The sequence below is a fragment of the Micropterus dolomieu genome, linkage group LG10 (genome assembly GCF_021292245.1).
Source record: "Micropterus dolomieu isolate WLL.071019.BEF.003 ecotype Adirondacks linkage group LG10, ASM2129224v1, whole genome shotgun sequence".
NCBI classification, from domain to species: domain Eukaryota; kingdom Metazoa; phylum Chordata; class Actinopteri; order Centrarchiformes; family Centrarchidae; genus Micropterus; species Micropterus dolomieu.
In genome coordinates this window covers 23,565,021-23,585,141 of record NC_060159.1, presented here as the reverse complement: position 1 = coordinate 23,585,141, position 20,121 = coordinate 23,565,021, and the positions used below count along the sequence as shown (strand labels likewise).

The window sequence follows — 20,121 nt, the reverse complement described above, 5'->3', positions numbered from 1 at the left end:
TTTTTTTTTTAACGAAGACAAATGGGGACGCAACTGCCTCAAAGCAAGAACCTCAAGATGTCTCAGCCCTGAGGTTTCCCAAGATGTGGTTATCTTATGTCACACCAACATGATACTTTACTTTTCAAGTGTTTTCAATTCTCAAATTAGAATTTAAATTAAGTTTCATCATCACATGGCCATAACGTCAATACTGTGCGGTAGGTGGTGTAAAGAGAAAAACATGAGCGCCCACATCTACTCCCTGCTGTTTCTTAAGGATGGATCTCTAGATGTCTTGAAGCTTTAAATATAATTTATACGTGTCAGCTGGGAATTCCCCATTTCTAATTTGCAAATGGAAATCAGCATATGAGGACACCGAGTTCACTGACATCACATTACATCAGACTTTTTAATACCACCTAGGATGAAATTTAATACCAACTTCACTGCCTTATAATGGAAAATCTGTATGAATTTTAAGCCCGACAAAATTTTTTTACAAAGTTACATGAATTTAATAAAGCATTTTATTATAATAAATTAATATTTAACACACTATAGCTTTTTGGGTTGTGTTTGTACTTTGATATGAATCAAGGACGTCACTTTGTGTTGAAAAGTGATGGGGACATTGGGGTTCAGATTAGGGGTGTGACGATACACTTAACTCACATGCACAATTTACAATATTGGGTTCACGAGAACAAGACAAGAAGACATTTTAACACTATTTGGATGAAATATTCAATGCTGAAAAATATGAGCACTAAACACTTAATTTCCTGCATTCTAAAGACATTTTCTAGACAAATTTATGGTAGAATTATCTTTTATATAAAGTTATTCAGATGACAATTCAAACATATATATAATGCAGTACTCAGCAGCTTGATTTTTTAGCTTAAACTTTTTTTGACGAACTAGCGTTAGCTTGTTAGTAGCCCATCAGAGACGTTTTGTTTGCTTTCCTGACAACTGATTGATACGCGCCAGAGCTGGATGCCACAGCTCGTGCACCTGCGAACACGCCACAGTCCAGAGCCTAAAGCTAAACTGACATATACAGTAACGTTACCTGTACTGCCGTATAACATCAGAGTCACACCGGAGTAAATTATAAAGTTACACACAAAAAAAGTGTTATATTTATGACATTACAGTATTTATTTAATCCTACGAAAGAACAAATTTAAGACCTTGGTAAACAAAATTTAATACTTTGGTAATGACATTTAAGGCCTTATTTTTGGAATATGAAATTTAAGACTTTTTTAATACTTTTAAGACCCCACAGGTACCCTGTCATTACATGATATCTGAGCACTGGAAATTCAGTGATTACATTGAATTAAACAAACAAAAAACCACAGGACAACCATCTTTACCTCTCTTGTGATAGGCCGACCAGACTGCGCCCATCCACGCTCAACAACTGGTCACCTGCAGCCAAACGACCGTCCTGTAAAAACACAAACATGCCACAAAATGAGTCACTGTGTACATTATTACTCATAATCCCCTGTCACAGCTTTCACTTTCTGTGTGTGGACTAACCACATCAGCTGCTCCTCCTTTGACAACAGACTTGATGTAGATGCCCAGCTTCTCCTGACCAGCACCCTGCAGAGAGAGAGAGAGAGAGACAGAGAGACAGAGACAGAGAGACAGAGACAGAGAGAGAGAGACACATTAACCTGACGTGTGTGAACCCATGAATTTACAAAATTTAAAAATATGTTTCACATTTTGGTTCAATTCATTTCAGCAGGGTAGAACAATTACAGAATATATTTAGCAGAGTAAAGACATACACAGAAACACCTTAATAAAACAGACAATATGTATTATGTGTAGTATGTAGTGAGTATTCGGATGCTTTCATGCTGTGCCTAAAAATGTGGTGACATGAACAGTTTTTCAAAAAGCGAGGTCTGGGTCTCACGAAATCAACCTGAAGTTTGTGCGAGATTGTTTCAAATCTATCCACCATCTAGTTTGCTTTTTCACTTTCGTTTTCTCGTCATCATGAAAAGCTTTTTTAGAATCATACTAAGTTACAGTAAGCAGTTATGCGATACTAAGGCCTAGTCCACACGTACACGGGTATTTTTATAACGGAGTTTTTCCTGTCTACATGAAAACGCAAAAACACGCCATCATGCGCTGCCGAGAGCATGCCAAGCCACCAGGCGGCGATATGACCTTAACCGTAAAGCCATGTGGGCCAATCGGAGCCTAATATTAGCGTTTACAAAGCAGGAAGTGGCGCACAATCTGAAATTAAACACACTCTGACGTCGCAAGGCAAATACTCCGGCTTTACCGTCTACACGGCAATCCTCACCCTGGCAGGGGTTTTCAAAAATGTCCGGTTTCAGCGACTTGACACTGCGTTTCCGTGTGGACGAACAGCCAAACTGTATAGAAAAAGTCAGTTTTGAAAATACTTCGTGTTCGTGTAGACAGGGCCTAAGCGTGAAAAACGTTCCCATAATCTTGCGATAATAATAAACGGACTTCTGCTCAAACAGGAGAAGACGATGGTAGTACCTGACTTTTGCTGGGATCCTACTACTCCTATTATCAACCCAAAAATGCCCGAACCAACAGATGTGGAGCACTGAGAACAGAAATGAGCATTAAGTAGTGTGCTATAGAAGAAGACAATCGTTTCTGCATCTAGGAAGTTCACAAGGCTCCAACTGGTCGTTTCCTGCTTGACCACCTTAGCACGTCACGCAGGTCCTAATTGACAGTAAGCAAGTTTCAACAAGTAGTCTGACGTCACTTAGCCAAGTGAGAAAAGAAATTAAAGCACCCGTTAAAGCGTCTGACATAGTGACCATCTCAAGACATAACTGAAGTCCTAACTGTTTGAGACAGAAACACCAGGAACATCCAGCAGCACTGACTGAATCCAGCACCAAGAGGAATTTAAAACATGTACTGACACTGAACAGAGCAAGGCTGGATCGGAAAACTGTAGTTTCCTGAACACCAAGCCTCTTTCATCTGGGGTAACAAGTTCACCAACATGTCAAACTGAAACATTTCAAGGCATTTAAAGAGCACAGCGGTGGTCAAACACATTCAGCAATTTTATGTTCAGTTTCTCTGCTTATATTCTAGTTTCTAGACTTTGCTGTATTCTAGTAATATTTTCTGCTGAAACAATCAAATCTCCCTACAGGAATCTGACGAGATATGTTTTATGTCATAATATTTACTTTAAACCAAATCCTTTCTTTACCAAGTAGCAACAGAAATCCATATTACAACGGGGAGAACACACACACACACACACACAAGCCAGAGCCTCTGTGAGTGTGGTTTTCTTGTGAAGTGGGGAGGTGATTTACAGAGCGGCAGAGTGCTGGCATGTTATCAGACGTATCACACAATTTCTTTGCCATCTTGACATGTTTATCCTCCGAGTTTGTGCAACAGTAGAACCAGAAAGATATTTCAGAGTTTTTTTTTTTTACCCCCCTCTAAAAAGAGACTCTCCACTGTGCTAAATGTGAAATATTTTTCATGTCAAGACTTTAAAAGCATAATTTAGTTTATATTAAGTGAAGATAAATTAAGAAATTCTGTTTGTTTTTTTGGGTGTTGGGAAGGCAACAAAGAGCAAACAGAAAGAGACAATGTTGCTGACAGAAAACTGAAGACATCTTGATCACTTTCAGACTTGCTTCTACTTTTAAAGCAGGTTTCTGTTATTACAGTATAAAGCAGAGACCAAAGCTTAAAGAGAAAACACTACAGGAAAGGTTCAGATGGCACGCACACACACACACCATCAAGAATCACAGCATGTCTATAAACTCGCTCATAAAACTGTGGAGTGGATGAAAAGGACTCCTAATTGCCGCCATCCGTCAGACCTGGCAACGTGGAACAGAGTGTGTGTGTGTGTGTGTGTGTGTGTGTGTGTGTGTGTGTGTGTGTGTGTGTGTGTGTGTGTGTGTGTGCGCGCGTGTGTATATAAAAAGCAGAGGCAGAGGTTACGCTCAGGTTAATGGCTCTCACATTTATTAACTGTTTCTTCAGCTGCAGTGTAGAAGATGAAGACACCAGAACAAAGGAGGATACAAACTGCAGGGGCGTCGGCTATGTTCACCAAATTACATTCATGACTTTTTATGATCTTTTTAATTCCACGTAGAAGGAAAATTAATAGAAAACAAACAGGGACAATAAGGCCTACAATTATTGTAGTAAGTTCATTAATTTACTGACAATTATAAATCACATTTTTTTTTGCGACCTGGACCTCGATAAGCAGCAGAAATTTCACAGATGGATTAACAAGTTAGAAAATTGTTAATGTAAGATATTTCTTAAAAAAAGAGACTAATAATAAATATTCAAGACATCTGTAAATATAATTTTAGTCTTTGGACTTTTTTTTTTAGGAAACTGAATTCAATGCATTCATTCAACGTGCATGATGGTTTTATCGTTGGTTATAGGGCTGCAACTAACGATTATTTTCATTGTCGATTAATCGGTTAGTCATTTTGTCCATTCATAGTTTTCAGTCAAGTGACATGCGCGGTGACCTGGAGGGCAAAACAAGATAGCGGCTCACACCAGACTCCGTCGAATAGACGCCGCAAAAGATGTTAAATTTCATTTGGATCACCTCTCAACTCAAGAAAAAGACAGATATGGACAAAAACTGCAAGTGCACTTCCGATCCATATACAGCACCCGCTGTCAGGTCTCTGCCAACACTCGACTGCGGTAATGTTTACATTTACCTTGTAGAGAATCCCTCACCTAACATAGCTCAGGCTCGTCTCCGCGCTTCCTGGTTGGCGGGCAGCAGAAAATGCAGGTAAAATCTGAGGTTTTGAAAAAGCAGTTTGAGAGAAAACAATCACCACAAACCAAACATGTAGCTGCTCTGAAGCTTTAGATCAAAATCACATGTACTCAAATTTCCTCCATTCACTTATACTGAAACCTCAGTAATCATTTAATATGATCAAAAGCTCCACAACAGCTACTAAATGGATCTTGTGGTTAGATTTTCCATGAGGTAAAAAAGTGATTTTGTTTCATGTAAGTGAAAATACAATTTCAAGCTCAAACACTGAACTTTTTAACCATTTCTTGTTCTAAAATTACTTCATTTACTCTGGCTCGTAATTCGCAGCTAATTTGTGTTTTCGCAACATTTTTAATAACCATCTACACTGTTGATTACTGGCTCGTTGCATGTGGTTTACTCTAAATTGCGGTGATCTGTGTTTTCCTGCAGCAGGAAACGTCTAAACAAGTGGGGACATAAAAATTTGGGTTGAAATGGGTTCAAAGCGATCAGTTTGTTTTAAAATAACAATGAGCTTTGTTTTGCCTTGTTCTAAACGAAACAAACTCATTCCTGAGCTTTCACATTGTGGCACATATTTTTGCCAAATGTGTTTTGAGCGAGGATGAAAGCATGCTATTAAAAACTGGAGTTCAGACAAGTATCATTTCTTGAACTACCAGTACTTACATTGCTACAAAGTCACTTAAAAGATGGCTTACAATCATTAGTCAAAGAAAATATTTAAAAAGTACATCCACACAAGGACAACTTCTGTGAAAAGACTTGTTGAGTGTTCCTCCGTCGTATTCTCTAAATTGGGTTCTTTACTCATCTATTTACTATTTATTAACTATGTTAATTGACTGAATAGAGTTACATTCTGTATTTGTCATGTGCTCCATCATCCAAGGCTCTGTGTTCCAGTTTCTCCAGCACATAAAGACAGCAGAGACATCAGGCCTTCAAACTGTTTAACCCACAATGTTTCGACTCTCTGTCTCTGTGTGTTTTTGTGTGCCTGTATATGTAATAATGAGGCTGGATTCATGCAGGCACGAATTTCCTGCGAGTGACATTAAGATGAGAGAAGACCAGTGAATCATTCTGACAGTTTTATGTCTGTTGTACATTACAGAAAACATTAAAAGAGCCTCTGTTTCAGATAGAGCCACAGCATCGTGCACTTTTCCAGAATGGGGATTCGGGGCGCCAAATCTGGCTCCACAGACACTTGTGGGAATTTCCTGAACCCCTTGAGGATGTTTGAAGGGACTATTAGCAAGTTAAAAGGGGTCCCAGAGGGGGTTCAGAAGGGCCGCAACTTATAGCATAAGTAATACTGTGCATCAACACACACCTTTTAGTTCATGTAGCACAAACCAGGTACGTTATGCAGACAGAAGAAGCAGTTAAGGTTCAGTATATGAGATGTTCCAATGTGGGATTGAATGTGTAAAGAAGAGCTGACATGTGTCATTGTTGGGAAATAAGACGGTAGTATTGACTGTCAAGAAGCCGCTTTTGTGTTGCCCTTTAGTAAGTATAACACACTCATTCATAAACTGGTGAAACAGCCACCAGGGGCAATTCGGGATTCAGTATCTTGCCCAAGGACACTTCGACATGCAGCCAAGCCGGGGATTGAACCGCCGATCTTCCGATTAATGGGCAACCCGCTCCGCCTCCTGAACCACAGCCGCCCCGCACACTCATGTATGACAAAATGTTTCCTGTGAATGTGAACATGCCTCTGTTAGATCTATGAAAATAGCTGGAATACCAGAGTGAGCTTTACTGTTAAATTTACTGTGTTTTAAATGGACAGCTCTGGTTCTTTCAAGTGCCCTGACACAACAAATCAAGCGCTCCTTCAAGCCGTCAGGCCTCGATTAGAGAAGGAATGGCCAGAAGGAGTCGGCTGCTTTAAACATGCTCCCCATCGTGGCCTTGTTGGAAAATCCATTACTTTTATTAACTAAAACAGAATACTTCCTCGACAGCTCTTAACTACTCTTTCAAATGCACACTTTGCCATCCTGTCATGTCAGGATACATGTACTGTCAGAGCTTTATGAGCTTGGAATAAATCTGGCTCATATCCTGAATTGGATGCGCTTGACTTGTATTTGGATATAAGTTTCATGTGGACACAATTCTATCAATTTCCAGAGGTAAGCCGTGCTGGCAGCACGCTCAAAACCCCACTCTGAGCGCTGTACAATTTTTTACTGTAATATTTTCAACAAAGCTCACCTACCTCCGCTATAGAAAAGGCTAAATTTCAACAAAAAAAAAAAAGCTCTTTTTGCCAAAATCCCATTTATCTGACCACAAACTAATATTAACTAATATTAACTTACTGAGAGAGGACATGTTTCTGACAACTCACGTGAGATCTGGTGCATTATATACAGTAGAAAAGGTTTTATTAAGAAAAACAAGAGTGGCTATGAATCAGCCAGATCAGCAAAATTCCAACTAATTTAACAGGAAAAATTTATTCAGTGACCCTGATATGACCTTTTTAATGCCAATTAAAATATGAAAATGGGCCACAATAAACATGATTAAAATAAAGATCAGAACAATTGGATTGAAAGATTCATTCATGAAACAGTTAATGTTAAGCAAATGTACACTTGTAATGTTCCCTTATTTACTTAGTTTTAAGCCAGTTTCAGATGCTATGATGCAACCAAAAAATGCACTTTACAAAGCAGCAGGAAGTTCACCCCTTCATTTAAAAATAACTGTACTGTATTGATGCTTTGTTGATGCTTGTATGTTGTTGTTCACTTTGGGAAAAAAACATCTGCCAATTGGAGTAAATGTACTGCTTGCATGTGTGTGAATACTTGCTTCCATACAACATTTTTGCATTCAGTGCCAGTCAGAATGTAAATAGAAAGAGGTAACTATAATCTAGGGAAATGCTGTTTCCCCACAGGTCAAAACCATTTCCATCACAATAATCCACTGAATCGTTATCGGTACGTATTTTAGTCAAACACAAAAATATCTAAGGGATCCGTATTAAGATTACTTTTAGCCAATATATATTTATATGCATTTGAAATATTCAGCCATCAGTTTAGGCCTAAAACATCCACCACTTGTGGGACTATAAATGGGGATAGTCTGTGTGTGTGGAAACACTTGCAGAGCAGACGACCAAAGATAAATTCAAAAATAACTTACATTTCATTATGACATATTTTGGACAACGTAGAAGTTGAAATTGTTCAGCTAGAAAGAATAGAAGAAGCAGACAATTAGCTCCCCCTCTTCTATGTCCCTGTTGTTCCATACAGTCCTGCCAAATTGTGATTCTACCACTAGACAAAAGGTGGCTTTTATAATGAGCGCCAAGATGTACAAATGTTCTCTTCCACACACCTTGTAAACAGCTCCTGCACGAAGCAGTACAGGAAATCATGTGTGCGTGCGCGCGTTACATCCTCCTATTGTTTCAGTGCTCACAGGGGGTAGCCCTCTCATATTATTGTTCCACTTCTAGTACCATTCGGTCAGCTAACAAACAAACACGCAACCACAACCAATACTTCAAACACACAGTGGGAACAAACAGACCAAAGGTAGCTTTTTTTCCCATTTTGGAGAACTTTCCCAAGTCATGCAGGTCTTGGTACTTCACTTCCAAGGCTCTGGTTCCCATTTTGGCCATGGTTGCACAAGATTTTTAAAAAGGAGTTTGGTATAATTTCTCCCCTGCATGAAACATTGTCATGTTTCTGAGAAACCTGGATTGCAACATTTAGCTAAGTTGTTTTAAATCTGCACAGAGGCAATACTCTGCTCTTCACCAGAACAGATAAACAAGTAAACACACCTACACAGTAGGAGAGGGAGAACAAAATCTGTTGTAACAGACCGCAAACTCCTCCACTTCGCTCCAAGGAGAAGTGGTTGTCATGTTTAATATGATGCTACGGATCAATCACTGCAAAAGCTGCTTGACAAACTGGTTTTACTAATGTGGCAGTTTTTGTCCGTTGATTATGACCACGGATATCCCAAAACAAAAGAATAAAATGTTTATTGCTAAGCTTCTATGTAATTACTCTTACTCTAAGCAAAGAATATGGACACACTTTATGCATATTTTTGCAGAATCTGATGTAATTCACAATTAAAGGGACAGCAAGTTACTATATTCAAATACACTTTTTGTTAAATTTAGTGAATATTTCCTCACGGTTTGCTAGCTCTCCGTTTTGTGTGGGCTTTTCCTACACAGCCCTGGCTCTGTAAATGGAAAACAAAATGGTGTGGACCTTGCCCACAACATTAGTCCAGCCAATCAGCAAAATGTGGCGTTAGCGCGCTCATGCACAGGAACGTACTGGACTCCAGGCACTGTGAAGGAGGAGAAAAGGCTGAGAAACAGCCAAAGAGGAAAAGGTCTGAAGAGTGTAAACGGAGGAGAAAGTTATATGACCAGGTAAAGGTGTTTCAACGCTGGAGAAACCGCCGAGATTTGAAATTTAGGGTGCGGAGCTTCTGAGGGAGCACTGAAGGGAGGGGCGTTTGTTTGGCAGTTGAGTTTAAATAATATACATAACAATCCTTCTTCAGTATCACTTACTCTCCCTTTATGAGTGTAAAACATACAAGTAATACTGATCAATTCTACAACAAGTGAAAAGCAACGACTAGATGAAGTCTGATATTTATTAAAAGGGTGAAATCAATAATACATATTAAAATAACTTAACCTTACTGTGCAACAAATATGTGTTTTTGGCAGCTGGGTCTCATCTGTGTACCTTAGTTTAAACATTAGCAGAACAGCCCTGAAAGCAAACAGTGACATGAGACGAACTAGAAGGCCATCACACTGGAGGGTACACAATAAACCCATGTTGGTCCACTACTATTCACGTGTTTCACTATTCAACCAGTTGCAAGATGCATCTTCACCAGTGCCTGCCAGTTAGGAGCCACAGCACATGAACCAACAAAGGCAAAGAGAATCACAATATGAAGAAGACACTAAGGAATCCGGTCTGTCGAGAAATGAGTGAACAGAACAAACACGTTCATTATGTGGCTTGAATACGCACACGCAAGCACACAGCCACACACACTTAAAATTTTATATTTAGCTCATTCAAAAATAACACCAGAGGGTGGTGATGATCACAAAACTTGACTGACAAAACTGACATGAAAATGTACGAAAATAATCTTTAACACAAAGCACTGTTACCTGGTCTCTCCTGCCCACCACAGAAAACCACATGTTGCAGCCGCTCGTCAGCGCTGGCCAGACCAGTTCACACTGGGACGTCCAGACAGGGATACACACACGTGCACACACCTGCTTTTATCCCACAGAGCGTTTTAACCTGCTAACATGCACCGACAAGTCCAAAACCTCTCAATTACACCGGCATGGAGTAATTCATTCAGCTGAACGTCTACGTTTAAAATCACTATTCACGGCTGGAAATGTGACACAAAAAAAAGGAATGTAAATTCCTATTTGTGGAGTAAAAAATGGTGGAAACTTAGTCATTCTAAAAAGTTGGAAATCGGGAACAGTTGTAGTGTAACAAGTAGTGTAAATTTAAAAAACGGTACAAATTCCAGCGTGTGTGGCTAAAAAGATGCAGTAAATTCCTAAAATGTTCCCAAGTGCAGAAAAATTCCTCCAACCCAAGTTCCTCATAGCAGTGTTTGTTAAGAAATGGTGAATCCAGGGGTGAAGTGACAGCTGGGACGCCGGCTGGTCAGACTGAGCGCTGCTGCAGCTGCAGCAGGGAAATACCACACACATACACACACACTCTCTCTCTCTCAGACAAAGTTATATAACAGGACAGGGCTCAGCCCAGTTTACCGAGAATCCAAGCAGTTGTTTGACAAAACTCTCTCTACCTGCCTTTCCCATCCCACACACCTCTCTGCCTGCTTTTCTCATACGTCTGCTCCACACAGCTTTGAAAATAAACAGAGCAAGGAGGTTTCCTCAGTACGTCCTTCCTTCTCACTCGTCCTCTACAGACACAGCCACACAGGAAATCTCTCACCTTCAGCAGGAAACTCACTCTACTTTAAAGACCGAGAGAAACAGTCCTAATGTTTCACCCAGAGAACAAATGCTATTGGTCTTGCCCTGCAGAAACACACTTTTTAATCTGCTTTAGAGCTGCAACTATTAAATTTATCGCCAACTATTTTGATAACCAATTAATCCGTTACAGCAATCTTTTAAAAAAATAAGTAAAATTCTTTGATTCCAGCTTCTTAAATACATTTTTTTCTGGTTTCTTTACTCTTTGACAGCTAACTGATAGATGACAAAACACTTAAACATTTTACATTTTTCACCATTTTCTGGCCTTTTAGAGACCAAATAACTAATCAATTAAAAGGAGAAAATAATCAACAAAATATTGTTAGTTGCTGCCCTAATCTACTTCACCATAAAAAAAAAAAAAAGTAGCAGCAAAGCACAAAAACAGATTTCAACAAAACAGACATCAGCCTCACCTTTGCTGACTGCCAACAAACCTTTAGTTCAACTATCAGCTGAACATGATAAATTAATCTATGAATTCATTGATAAAAAGCAGAAGAGTTGCACATCATGGAAGCAGAACAGACAAGCTTCACATGAGAGGAGACAGAGTGAGCAAGCCTATCTGAGGGGGAAATTGTTGCTAGTAAGGCCTTAACATGGGATTTCCACAGGGAATTTGTTAGTCAAAATGGACATCCAACTGTGCTGCATTTTTCTTTGACATTTTAAATGCAAATCCAAGCAATGTGGGACATCGCGGTGGCTCTGAGGTGCATAACATGTACCTGCTCTGGGTTTGTTTCCAGCCTTGGACTTTGTGATTCCGCACAGAATGCATAACAAATGTAAAACAGGAAAGAAACAAACCCCATACCAGGTAGTCTGCATTGGTAGGTGGTGCTTTATGAATGTTAGGAAAGATCCAGGGTGATCTACTAATTTATCTTTCATGATGCCAACAAACTGTTGAAAGCTCAGGATGAGTCAGCTGATGATCAGTCTTTCATGTAAAATTGGAGGCTGATGAAGGAGATGTTCTAACCACCGATGATTGGATAAGGGCAGGTGGATTTATCCACGTCATCAAGTCAACTGGAAGTTTGTACTACCGAGACGACCTTGCCAAGTCCGAACTTGGCGAAAATCGGTATTGAGAAACAGCTTTTAAGGGTCACTATTTTCTGACATTTTATAGACAAAACAACAAAATAACTGACCGATTAATACGTAATGAAAGCAATTGTTAGTTGAAGTAATTGATAAAAGCAGCTCTAGATATGAGCCACATGTATGTTAGGCATGTTAAATTCTTGGCTTGTTAGCTAATTATGCATGTCATAACATCAATTAAACCACAATTAAAAATTTGTCCTTTTTGTAGAAATGTGATGTCTACATTTCTTAATATCCTGTTCATTACGTCTGTGAGACATTAGTTGCATGTCATTCCCCTGTCCTCCCCTCACTATTAAGCTGACAGAGTTTACTAGTTTGATGTCGACAGTATGGCAATATTTGTACAGCAATATTGATTTCACCCAGCAGATGCTGCCACTGTCCACACCTGTCATCTTTTCAGACCCAATTAATTACTTTTTTTTATATTTTAGGAGCAATTAGTCTTAGTCTAATTTCTTAGACTCCACCTTGTTGAGTGCTGGCTCTGTGAAACCTCTTAAAAAGGCTAATTGATCCAAATCAAATCCATCCTTATCTAATCACAGCCATCTGCTATCCATCTTTACTCCTTCAGGCCACACAGTGAATCAAGTCCAAAACAGTTGGGTATGTTTGCCAAGTTTTAAACTAACATGAGGGAAATGCATGAATCTTATTTTTTCCCCAATTCCATAAATTTTCCAATAATAAAACACAGTGGTGAGATGTATAATTTTTACCAGGTTTTGTCAGTGCATCAGAGGTGTGTGACGATATAAATAACATGGACAGTGATCTATAGTCCCAGTCAAATCAGCCCGCCCTCCACACGCACTCCCCCTGTAACATGTTTTTGGCCAGGAATAATCCAGAGGTTTCTTTGCAGTGTCACTGTTTAGTCTCTGCACCACTGTCAGACTCAACAGTGAAAGCAGTCTATTTAAAATAGCAACCTTTTTCTGTCAGCACTGTGTTGCTCAGCCTCACACACACAAATCCAACGCCAAGATAAAAAAAAATAACAATTCCTGTCAAGTTCATGCCAATCATTCACAGTTCTGCTTTAGAAAATGTTTGAAAAATACATGACTTCTGCCTTGAAAAAAAGTTCTCTCATAAAAAAAAATAAACTTTCAGATAGATCTCAGATTTAGCTGTAGTTTGGATTTAACTCTTTACACAAAACACACACACAGACATTTCCAGGTGGTATTTCCTACCTTGGCAGCCACGATGCTGAGGCCCATGCCTTTGTGCTTCTTCAGGGTTACTGTGACAACCTCCGGATCTTTCCTCATTGGCTGAAAAGAGAGATAGACAGGAAGGACAAACTGTGAGTGAGGATGAAACCTCTCAGATGCGTCTTTAACAGCCTCAGGGAAATTCAGCGAATGTTCTCCACCGTCTGTCTGCCTCTGAAACATTACGGAGGAAAATCAGACTGTGGAGTAAAAAGAGGGAGGGATGAGAAAAAGGGAGGGAAGGAATGAAGCAGGGATAAAGGGGAAAGGGGAAGACCACAAAGGAACCTGTGGTCGCTGGAATCAAGTCAAGAATGAAAACCACATCATGGTTACCCACACACACACACACATATATATATATACACACACATATACACACCAGGGCTGGGTGACTGGGTGGGGAACAAGAGAGAAACACAGAAGGATAGAGAGCTACAGAGGTTTCTCACATCATGAAAAAAATATTCTGACATGAGGATACTCCAAAATAAATAAGCTTGTGTACAAACTTACACAAAAGTATGTATATTTGTGTTGTGTACTTTTGTGAGCATTGTAGCTGAGTGTGTGTGAGTGTGCAGAGGGAGCGAGTTGATTATTCTGCAACCTGCAGGAACTGAACAAAACAACGACAACCGCACAGCAACTGCGACAGCAACACTGGAGTTACACTAAAAAACAAACAGACTATAACAACATCCCAGCTGTAACTATGACAACCAGAATACAAACTGTGGCCGTATTTGAAACCGCCTACTAAACTAGCAGTACGTACTGAATTGGCCTAAATGTAGTATGCAAACAAAAGCAACATCTGCAGTATGCCAAAAATACCTGGATGGCGTACTGATTTGGGAAAAATCTCCAGTATGCATCGGACCAGTCTACCTCGCGTACTGTTTCCCCATAATGCAAAGCGCGACAACTGTAACAACAACAACTGGTCTTCTCTTTAGAAGAGGAGAACAGAACTTGTTTTACAATTTTCGTACGCCATTTCATCACTAAATCCACTTTGTTTCCAAATTGTTGGAAAAACGAAAATGTGATTGAATTATTTCGGAGTTGAGAAGCTCGGCAAGTGCGGCGGGGGAAGCTAATGAGGCGGCCAGTCAGCTCACGGAGCCGTATGGTCCCACAGCCACACAGACCGAGTCCAGCAACAACATGAGAGTAAAGACCTGCAGCTGTGAGACAGTTTAAATGTTTGTACCACTGTCTTTACATTCTAAGTAATGTTGTAACATTTTACCTTAAATCAAGAGACATCTTGCTCCTGATGGACAGGCTGGTGTAACTTAGAAGCACTTTGACATAAAAATTAAACAGAAGTAGTATGAAAGGAGACTTGTTGCTTTATTATCATCATCATCCTAAATAGACATTACATTGTTAGTGTAATGTTACAGTTGCAGTTATAGTACTTGCTTTTTATATGCATTTTAATTTAAATAATTCTTATTTATGCACCAATATACCAAAGCAAAAATCTGCTACAGATCTGCTGCAGCCTTGTTCTCCTTACATAAAATTAAACAAAGAAGTTTTGAGTGGTACATTTATATTCCTCATATTGTTCAGATTTTGAAAACCAAAAATTGGCTAAGCCTGGCCTAGAATCAATTTAACAGTTTCATACTACCGTTACTTTTCTTCGTAGGTATTTAAGGTAGTGACAAAACACGCTCTGAAGAGCTGTTTGTCCATTTGGGCTACTGGAGAAACATGGCGGCAAAAAATAGCGATTTAAGAGGACCCGCGTTGTGTGTAGATAGAAATGACTCATACTAAGGTAATAAAAACATAGCAGCTCATTATGTAAGGTCTTTACACACCACTGAAAACATATTTATGTATATTATATTGCATTTCTGTAAATGTATCCTCCTGAATATTACACACTGAACCTTTAAAACAATACTAACATGCCCTGAAGTTAAAGTTCCACCTGTGGGACAATAAAGAACTGAACAGTATATTGAAATGGTTAGTTGTTGTTGTAATTGTTCCTGTTGTCAATACTTGCCACGAAGAAATCCTTTCCTAAAGCGACTTCTATGTAAGTGATGGACGGAATAATTCACAATCCTCCTTCTGTGCAAATATGACTTCTATAGTTCAGCTGGAGATAATGGAGATATGAGACTTTGACATTCTGAGTTGGACAAATTAAGTGGGCGACTTAGCAAACTTAGTCTTTTAAGAACCAAATTCCCACTTTGTTACTATCCTTCTAGCAGCTCAGCTAGAAAATACAGTATGTTGAAGCACAAAGAGAGAAAAACACTAAAAAGACTGTGCATTTGGAAGCTAACCACTTGAGTTGTCTAACTCAGACTGCAGATGTCTCATTATTTTCAGTTGAACTTAAGATATTTTTGCTCATAAAAGACTGTGGATTGGTCCCACATCTCTTAATCTCGTGATCTCTTTCGGGCCAGTTTGGACGACAAGAAGAATTACAGCAAACAATAACCCTTTCAATTTCAGTGCCGTTTTAATATAGACTTGAAAAAACTGTGAACCTATCCTTCAAGCTCCTGTGTGAAGTTTTCCCACAGACCAACTTATGTAAGGCTTTTTATGTAAAGCTTTATGCCTTCAGCAATGACTTCCTGACTACTAACTTTCTGTTGTCAAAACAGGTCTACTCAACTCGGATTGGACATTTTTAGATTGTTTTGTCAGCAGGTCAATTTTACTGCAGGATTAATGATAAAAAACAGCTACCATGAGCAAGTTAGATGGAAAAGTGGATGCGGCAGGCTATTCTAGACCTCCGGCATGTCACCAAGGTTAACCGGCACCTTTTACTTTTATTTTGCAGGTATCTGAACCACATGTAAATATGGTATCTGAGGGCTGTGTTATGAAAATAAATACATACTACCAGCAAGTGGCCCAACTCTCTCACTCAGTTCCAATAACCACCCAGCTTGAAGGGTTGTTTAAAAAAATGAATAATATTTACAGGACTTAAATGGTAGTTAACTCAAATAACTGGTGCGGTGCACTGTCCCATCCACACAGTGTGAAAGCTGCCACAGCCCTAACAACTGACAGCTGCGTTTATTGCTACAAAAAAAAAAAAAAAAAAATCAATGCACGGCGGAAATCAATGAAAAACAGGTTCAACATTATAAATAGCCATTTGAGTACTTGCTGTGACACAGACTAAATCTGAATCCCGGTGCTCCATAAACACAAACACCTTCACGCTTAGCTTCTAAGCAGTTTGTTCCACTCTGCCTTGTGTCTGAATTTGTAGTTTTTTGCTTGTATTTTCAATTACTTAATAAACCGGTGATACTTTTCCACATTCCTGCACAAACACAGTTGGGTGTTGTTTAGCTGGAAGCTTGTCTTTTGAAACAAAAGGCCTATGTTGAAGATCATTTCAATAAATAATGTTATTATACTTAATATTCTGCGTGTAATACTGACCACATGTAAAACCAGTAAACATATTACATCATATCCAAAGTGCTGAAGAGGATTCAGAGCAGAACAGCGATTGTGATGGTGGCACAAGACTTCCATGAGCTACATCCCGCCCCGTCCAGCCTGCCTGAACACACGCCATTAATCAAAGAGAGTGTGTGTCTGTGTGTGTGTTTGAGAGAGACGCCAGCATTATGTCGAGGCTACAGTCATGAAATAGTAGAGCAAGGGTAAACACACCAATTACAGAGGAAGTGGCTGTGTGTGTGTCGATGAAAAGAGGTCTATCATTTACTGCTCCAGGCTCACTAACTAACTTCTGCAGCGTGATTGGTGTTGATTAAATTGTGTGTGTGTGTTCGGTGTGTCTGTGAAGGTTGTTATGAAAAGTAAATTGCCTCTCCTGAAGTCACTGTAATCACTGCCTCCCAAGTGGGAGACCACACACACACACACACACACACAAACCTTTGGACCCAAATCAAAGCAACTGCCAAGTTTAAACTTTTCTAAATATAGTCAAACTATGTCCGTTGTGCCGTCATATTGTCTACAGGCTCAGTATCTGTTCAGGAATTTTACCTTTTTCAGTCTTAAATTCACCTGGAAACTGATCTATGTTTTCATCATGTTTTGACTACTGGGGCTCCTGCACAATCTCCCCTAAACCCAGTAAATCCAGTATAATTTACACCTGAATTATCCAGGACGGTGGAAAGATGAGTTTAGCCAGAAAAGGTCGACAAGAGCAACTGAAGGGAGCTTATATAATCTTGATGCAGACAATTATCTTATGTAATCCATATTAGCTAACACTGGCTACTTCGGGTTACTAACTTGTACTTTACAACAAATCAACCATGTGAAATTATTAATGACAGTACCATTTATCTTAGACATATTAATCATACGCTTGGTACCATGCAAATTCATATTATCATAGCTCAAATATGCTCATGTCTTGCATGTAAAATAACAGGCTGGGATGTGTTGCAGAGTGCTTCACTGTCCTCATTTTATTTTGAAGGTTGGGAATAAAAGATATAGTTCTAAATAAAAATAGGTGTTTTGCTGAACATGTAGCCATAGTTTTTAAATGTTGAAAGATTTTTTGAAATGTAAACTTTTTTGGCAATTTATTTCATAGGCCAGCTCTAATAATCACGTGATATGACAGAAAGCTCCAGAACAGCTACTAAATGGAGCTTGTTGTGAGACTGTTGTTTCTGAGGTTCAGAATGAACTCTGAACCTATCTTTATTCCTCATTCGGAAATATATTTTGGAGCAGTTTGCACAGAATAGAAGACACACACTGATTAAGCTAACTCCTAATCATGGAAAAGTCATCTCAGTGCAGCATGGTGGGGAAAAAAGCAAACCAGTGTCCTGAAGTTACTCTGCTGCCATCAAAGACTCTGCGGACACTTTTGTGGCTCCAAGAATTTGTGCCCTCGCACTCTCCTGTCTTAGCTGTCAGATCTACAGTACACTTTCGTTTCCACAGCTTCTGTGAGTCAGCATTATTAAACCAAGTCCTCTGTGGCACCAACTTTTACCTTGGATGCTCCCCAGACACACACACACACAAAGTGGTTTAGAGAGTGAGAGTGTGTAAATCTCCTACCATCTCTGAATTGTCAGCAGCAGAGAAGTTGCTTTCACAGTCAGCTCCTTCAAAGTGGACGGTCCAGGTACCGGGCGAACGGGGATGGGGCACTAACCTACAAAAACCTGGTTGGGGAAACACAAACACACACGGTCAAACATAAAGTACATGTCCATCAAGGCGCAAATCTAAATTCTGTGTGTAAAAACAAAAACGAAAACTCTCTTTCCCTGAATTAGCTGTGGGATAAACCCCAAATTCGTATTGAAAAAATAAACTTAATGCAGATGGAGCCATAGTTACACAAAGATTTCATTCATGAAATCTTAATATAAACTTTGAGATTATTTAATACTAATAACTTGTGTTGTGGTTTTCGGTTCAATTACCAAGTACAAAATACTTCACTATTAATCTGCTCCTTCTTCCTCGCTAGTGTCACACTGCACATGCATCATTCTGCACGACAAAGGTCAAACATCCAAGTTCCATAACAATTAGAAAAAGACATTTCTGAGTGGAGGGGGAATTCAAACCTCAAATATGGAACTGTTGCATAATTATAATGCACAATAAAATACAGTAAATCATCTTTTAGCTGAATGATATTAAGAGTAGAGATATTAAGGGCGATAATATTGTAAGATATGACAGTATATTAACTCTTTGATAACTAAAAAATTTTGCTTTAGTCTAAACAGAATTTATTTTTATTCCAAAATATTGGTCAGAGGTCCCGGTGGCTTTACCTCTCTGCAGCAGCGGCTCCAGGAAGTCCTGCAGGCCGTTGGGGAGGCTGCGCACCACATCGCAGGAGTAGCCGTCTTCAGGAAGGAGGAAGGGCAGCTGGAGGTCTGGATCCTCCTCCAGCTGAACCTCTCTCCCATCACTCCTCGCCAGCTCGTCGGCTGTATTTTCTGCCACTGCCACCACGTGGTCGATCAGCTCCTGTAAACAAACAACCAGAGGCAGCACACATGTCAGACAACCTCAAAAAGGCTCCCAGGTCTGCTTCATTACATCTAAAGTAATGGCCAGTTTCCCACATCTGGGTATGTGTTCATCACAACTGACTTGCATTACATAAAGCTGACATTATCAAACATACATTAAAACTACATGTACAGTGTTAGTTTAAGTTTATAAATAATGTTGCATAAGTTGAATTTTCTCTATTAGGAGTGTGTTTCTGTGCGTTTGTCTTACAGGCGGGATGTAAGGCTCGTCTGGGGCACAATGGTAGTTGGACATGAGAGCGTGGAGCTGCAGGGAATTGAGCTTGAAGCAGGTGTTATGGATGTTCGGCACATCCTGCATAGAGTATTTGTCCATGGTCAGCAGGGTGGTGGCCTGGAGGACACACAAAAAAATAAACATTTTAATGAGCTACAGATCATCATGTATCTCATATAAATCTTGTCTGTATATCTTCAGCCTTATCTAGAACATCGTCTTTTGCGAATCCTTTACATTAAACATATGCACTCGAGAGTACAAAATGTTATAGTATAATTTGCCTTTGTGAAATGTACATGTTTACATATCTTTATAATTGTATCTTGAATATGTCTATCCATGTATCCTATTGTAATCCTATAAGCATACTGCTTGTAAATAAACCTGAATACACATACCAATTTGAAAACTGGCTTCAAAATGTTCTTTAACATGAAAGTTATGGTTTGATTAAATGTTATTTTTTCTTATATTATTTTAAGCAATAGGGTCCTACATGATCATATTCTTATCTGCCAAAGTTCAAATGAGAGATTCTGTATTTCTGACGCAGACAGTGTTCTTCTCCCAGGTTAGAAAGG

General features: G+C 39.3%; 1 protein-coding gene across 1 annotated transcript in view; it reads right to left on the bottom strand.

Moving 5' to 3' along the window:
• afdna (afadin, adherens junction formation factor a) overlaps positions 1-20,121 on the bottom strand; it is a 111,343-nt gene that overhangs the window by 30,066 nt on the left and 61,156 nt on the right. Inside the window, exons 19-24 of the mRNA XM_046061140.1 lie at positions 19,511-19,654; positions 19,054-19,252; positions 18,323-18,429; positions 13,232-13,312; positions 1,540-1,605; positions 1,371-1,444 (exon numbers count right to left, since the gene is read on the bottom strand). Of these exons, the coding sequence (XP_045917096.1) occupies positions 1,371-1,444; positions 1,540-1,605; positions 13,232-13,312; positions 18,323-18,429; positions 19,054-19,252; positions 19,511-19,654 (671 nt within the window). The remainder of the gene's footprint in view (positions 1-1,370; positions 1,445-1,539; positions 1,606-13,231; positions 13,313-18,322; positions 18,430-19,053; positions 19,253-19,510; positions 19,655-20,121) is intronic.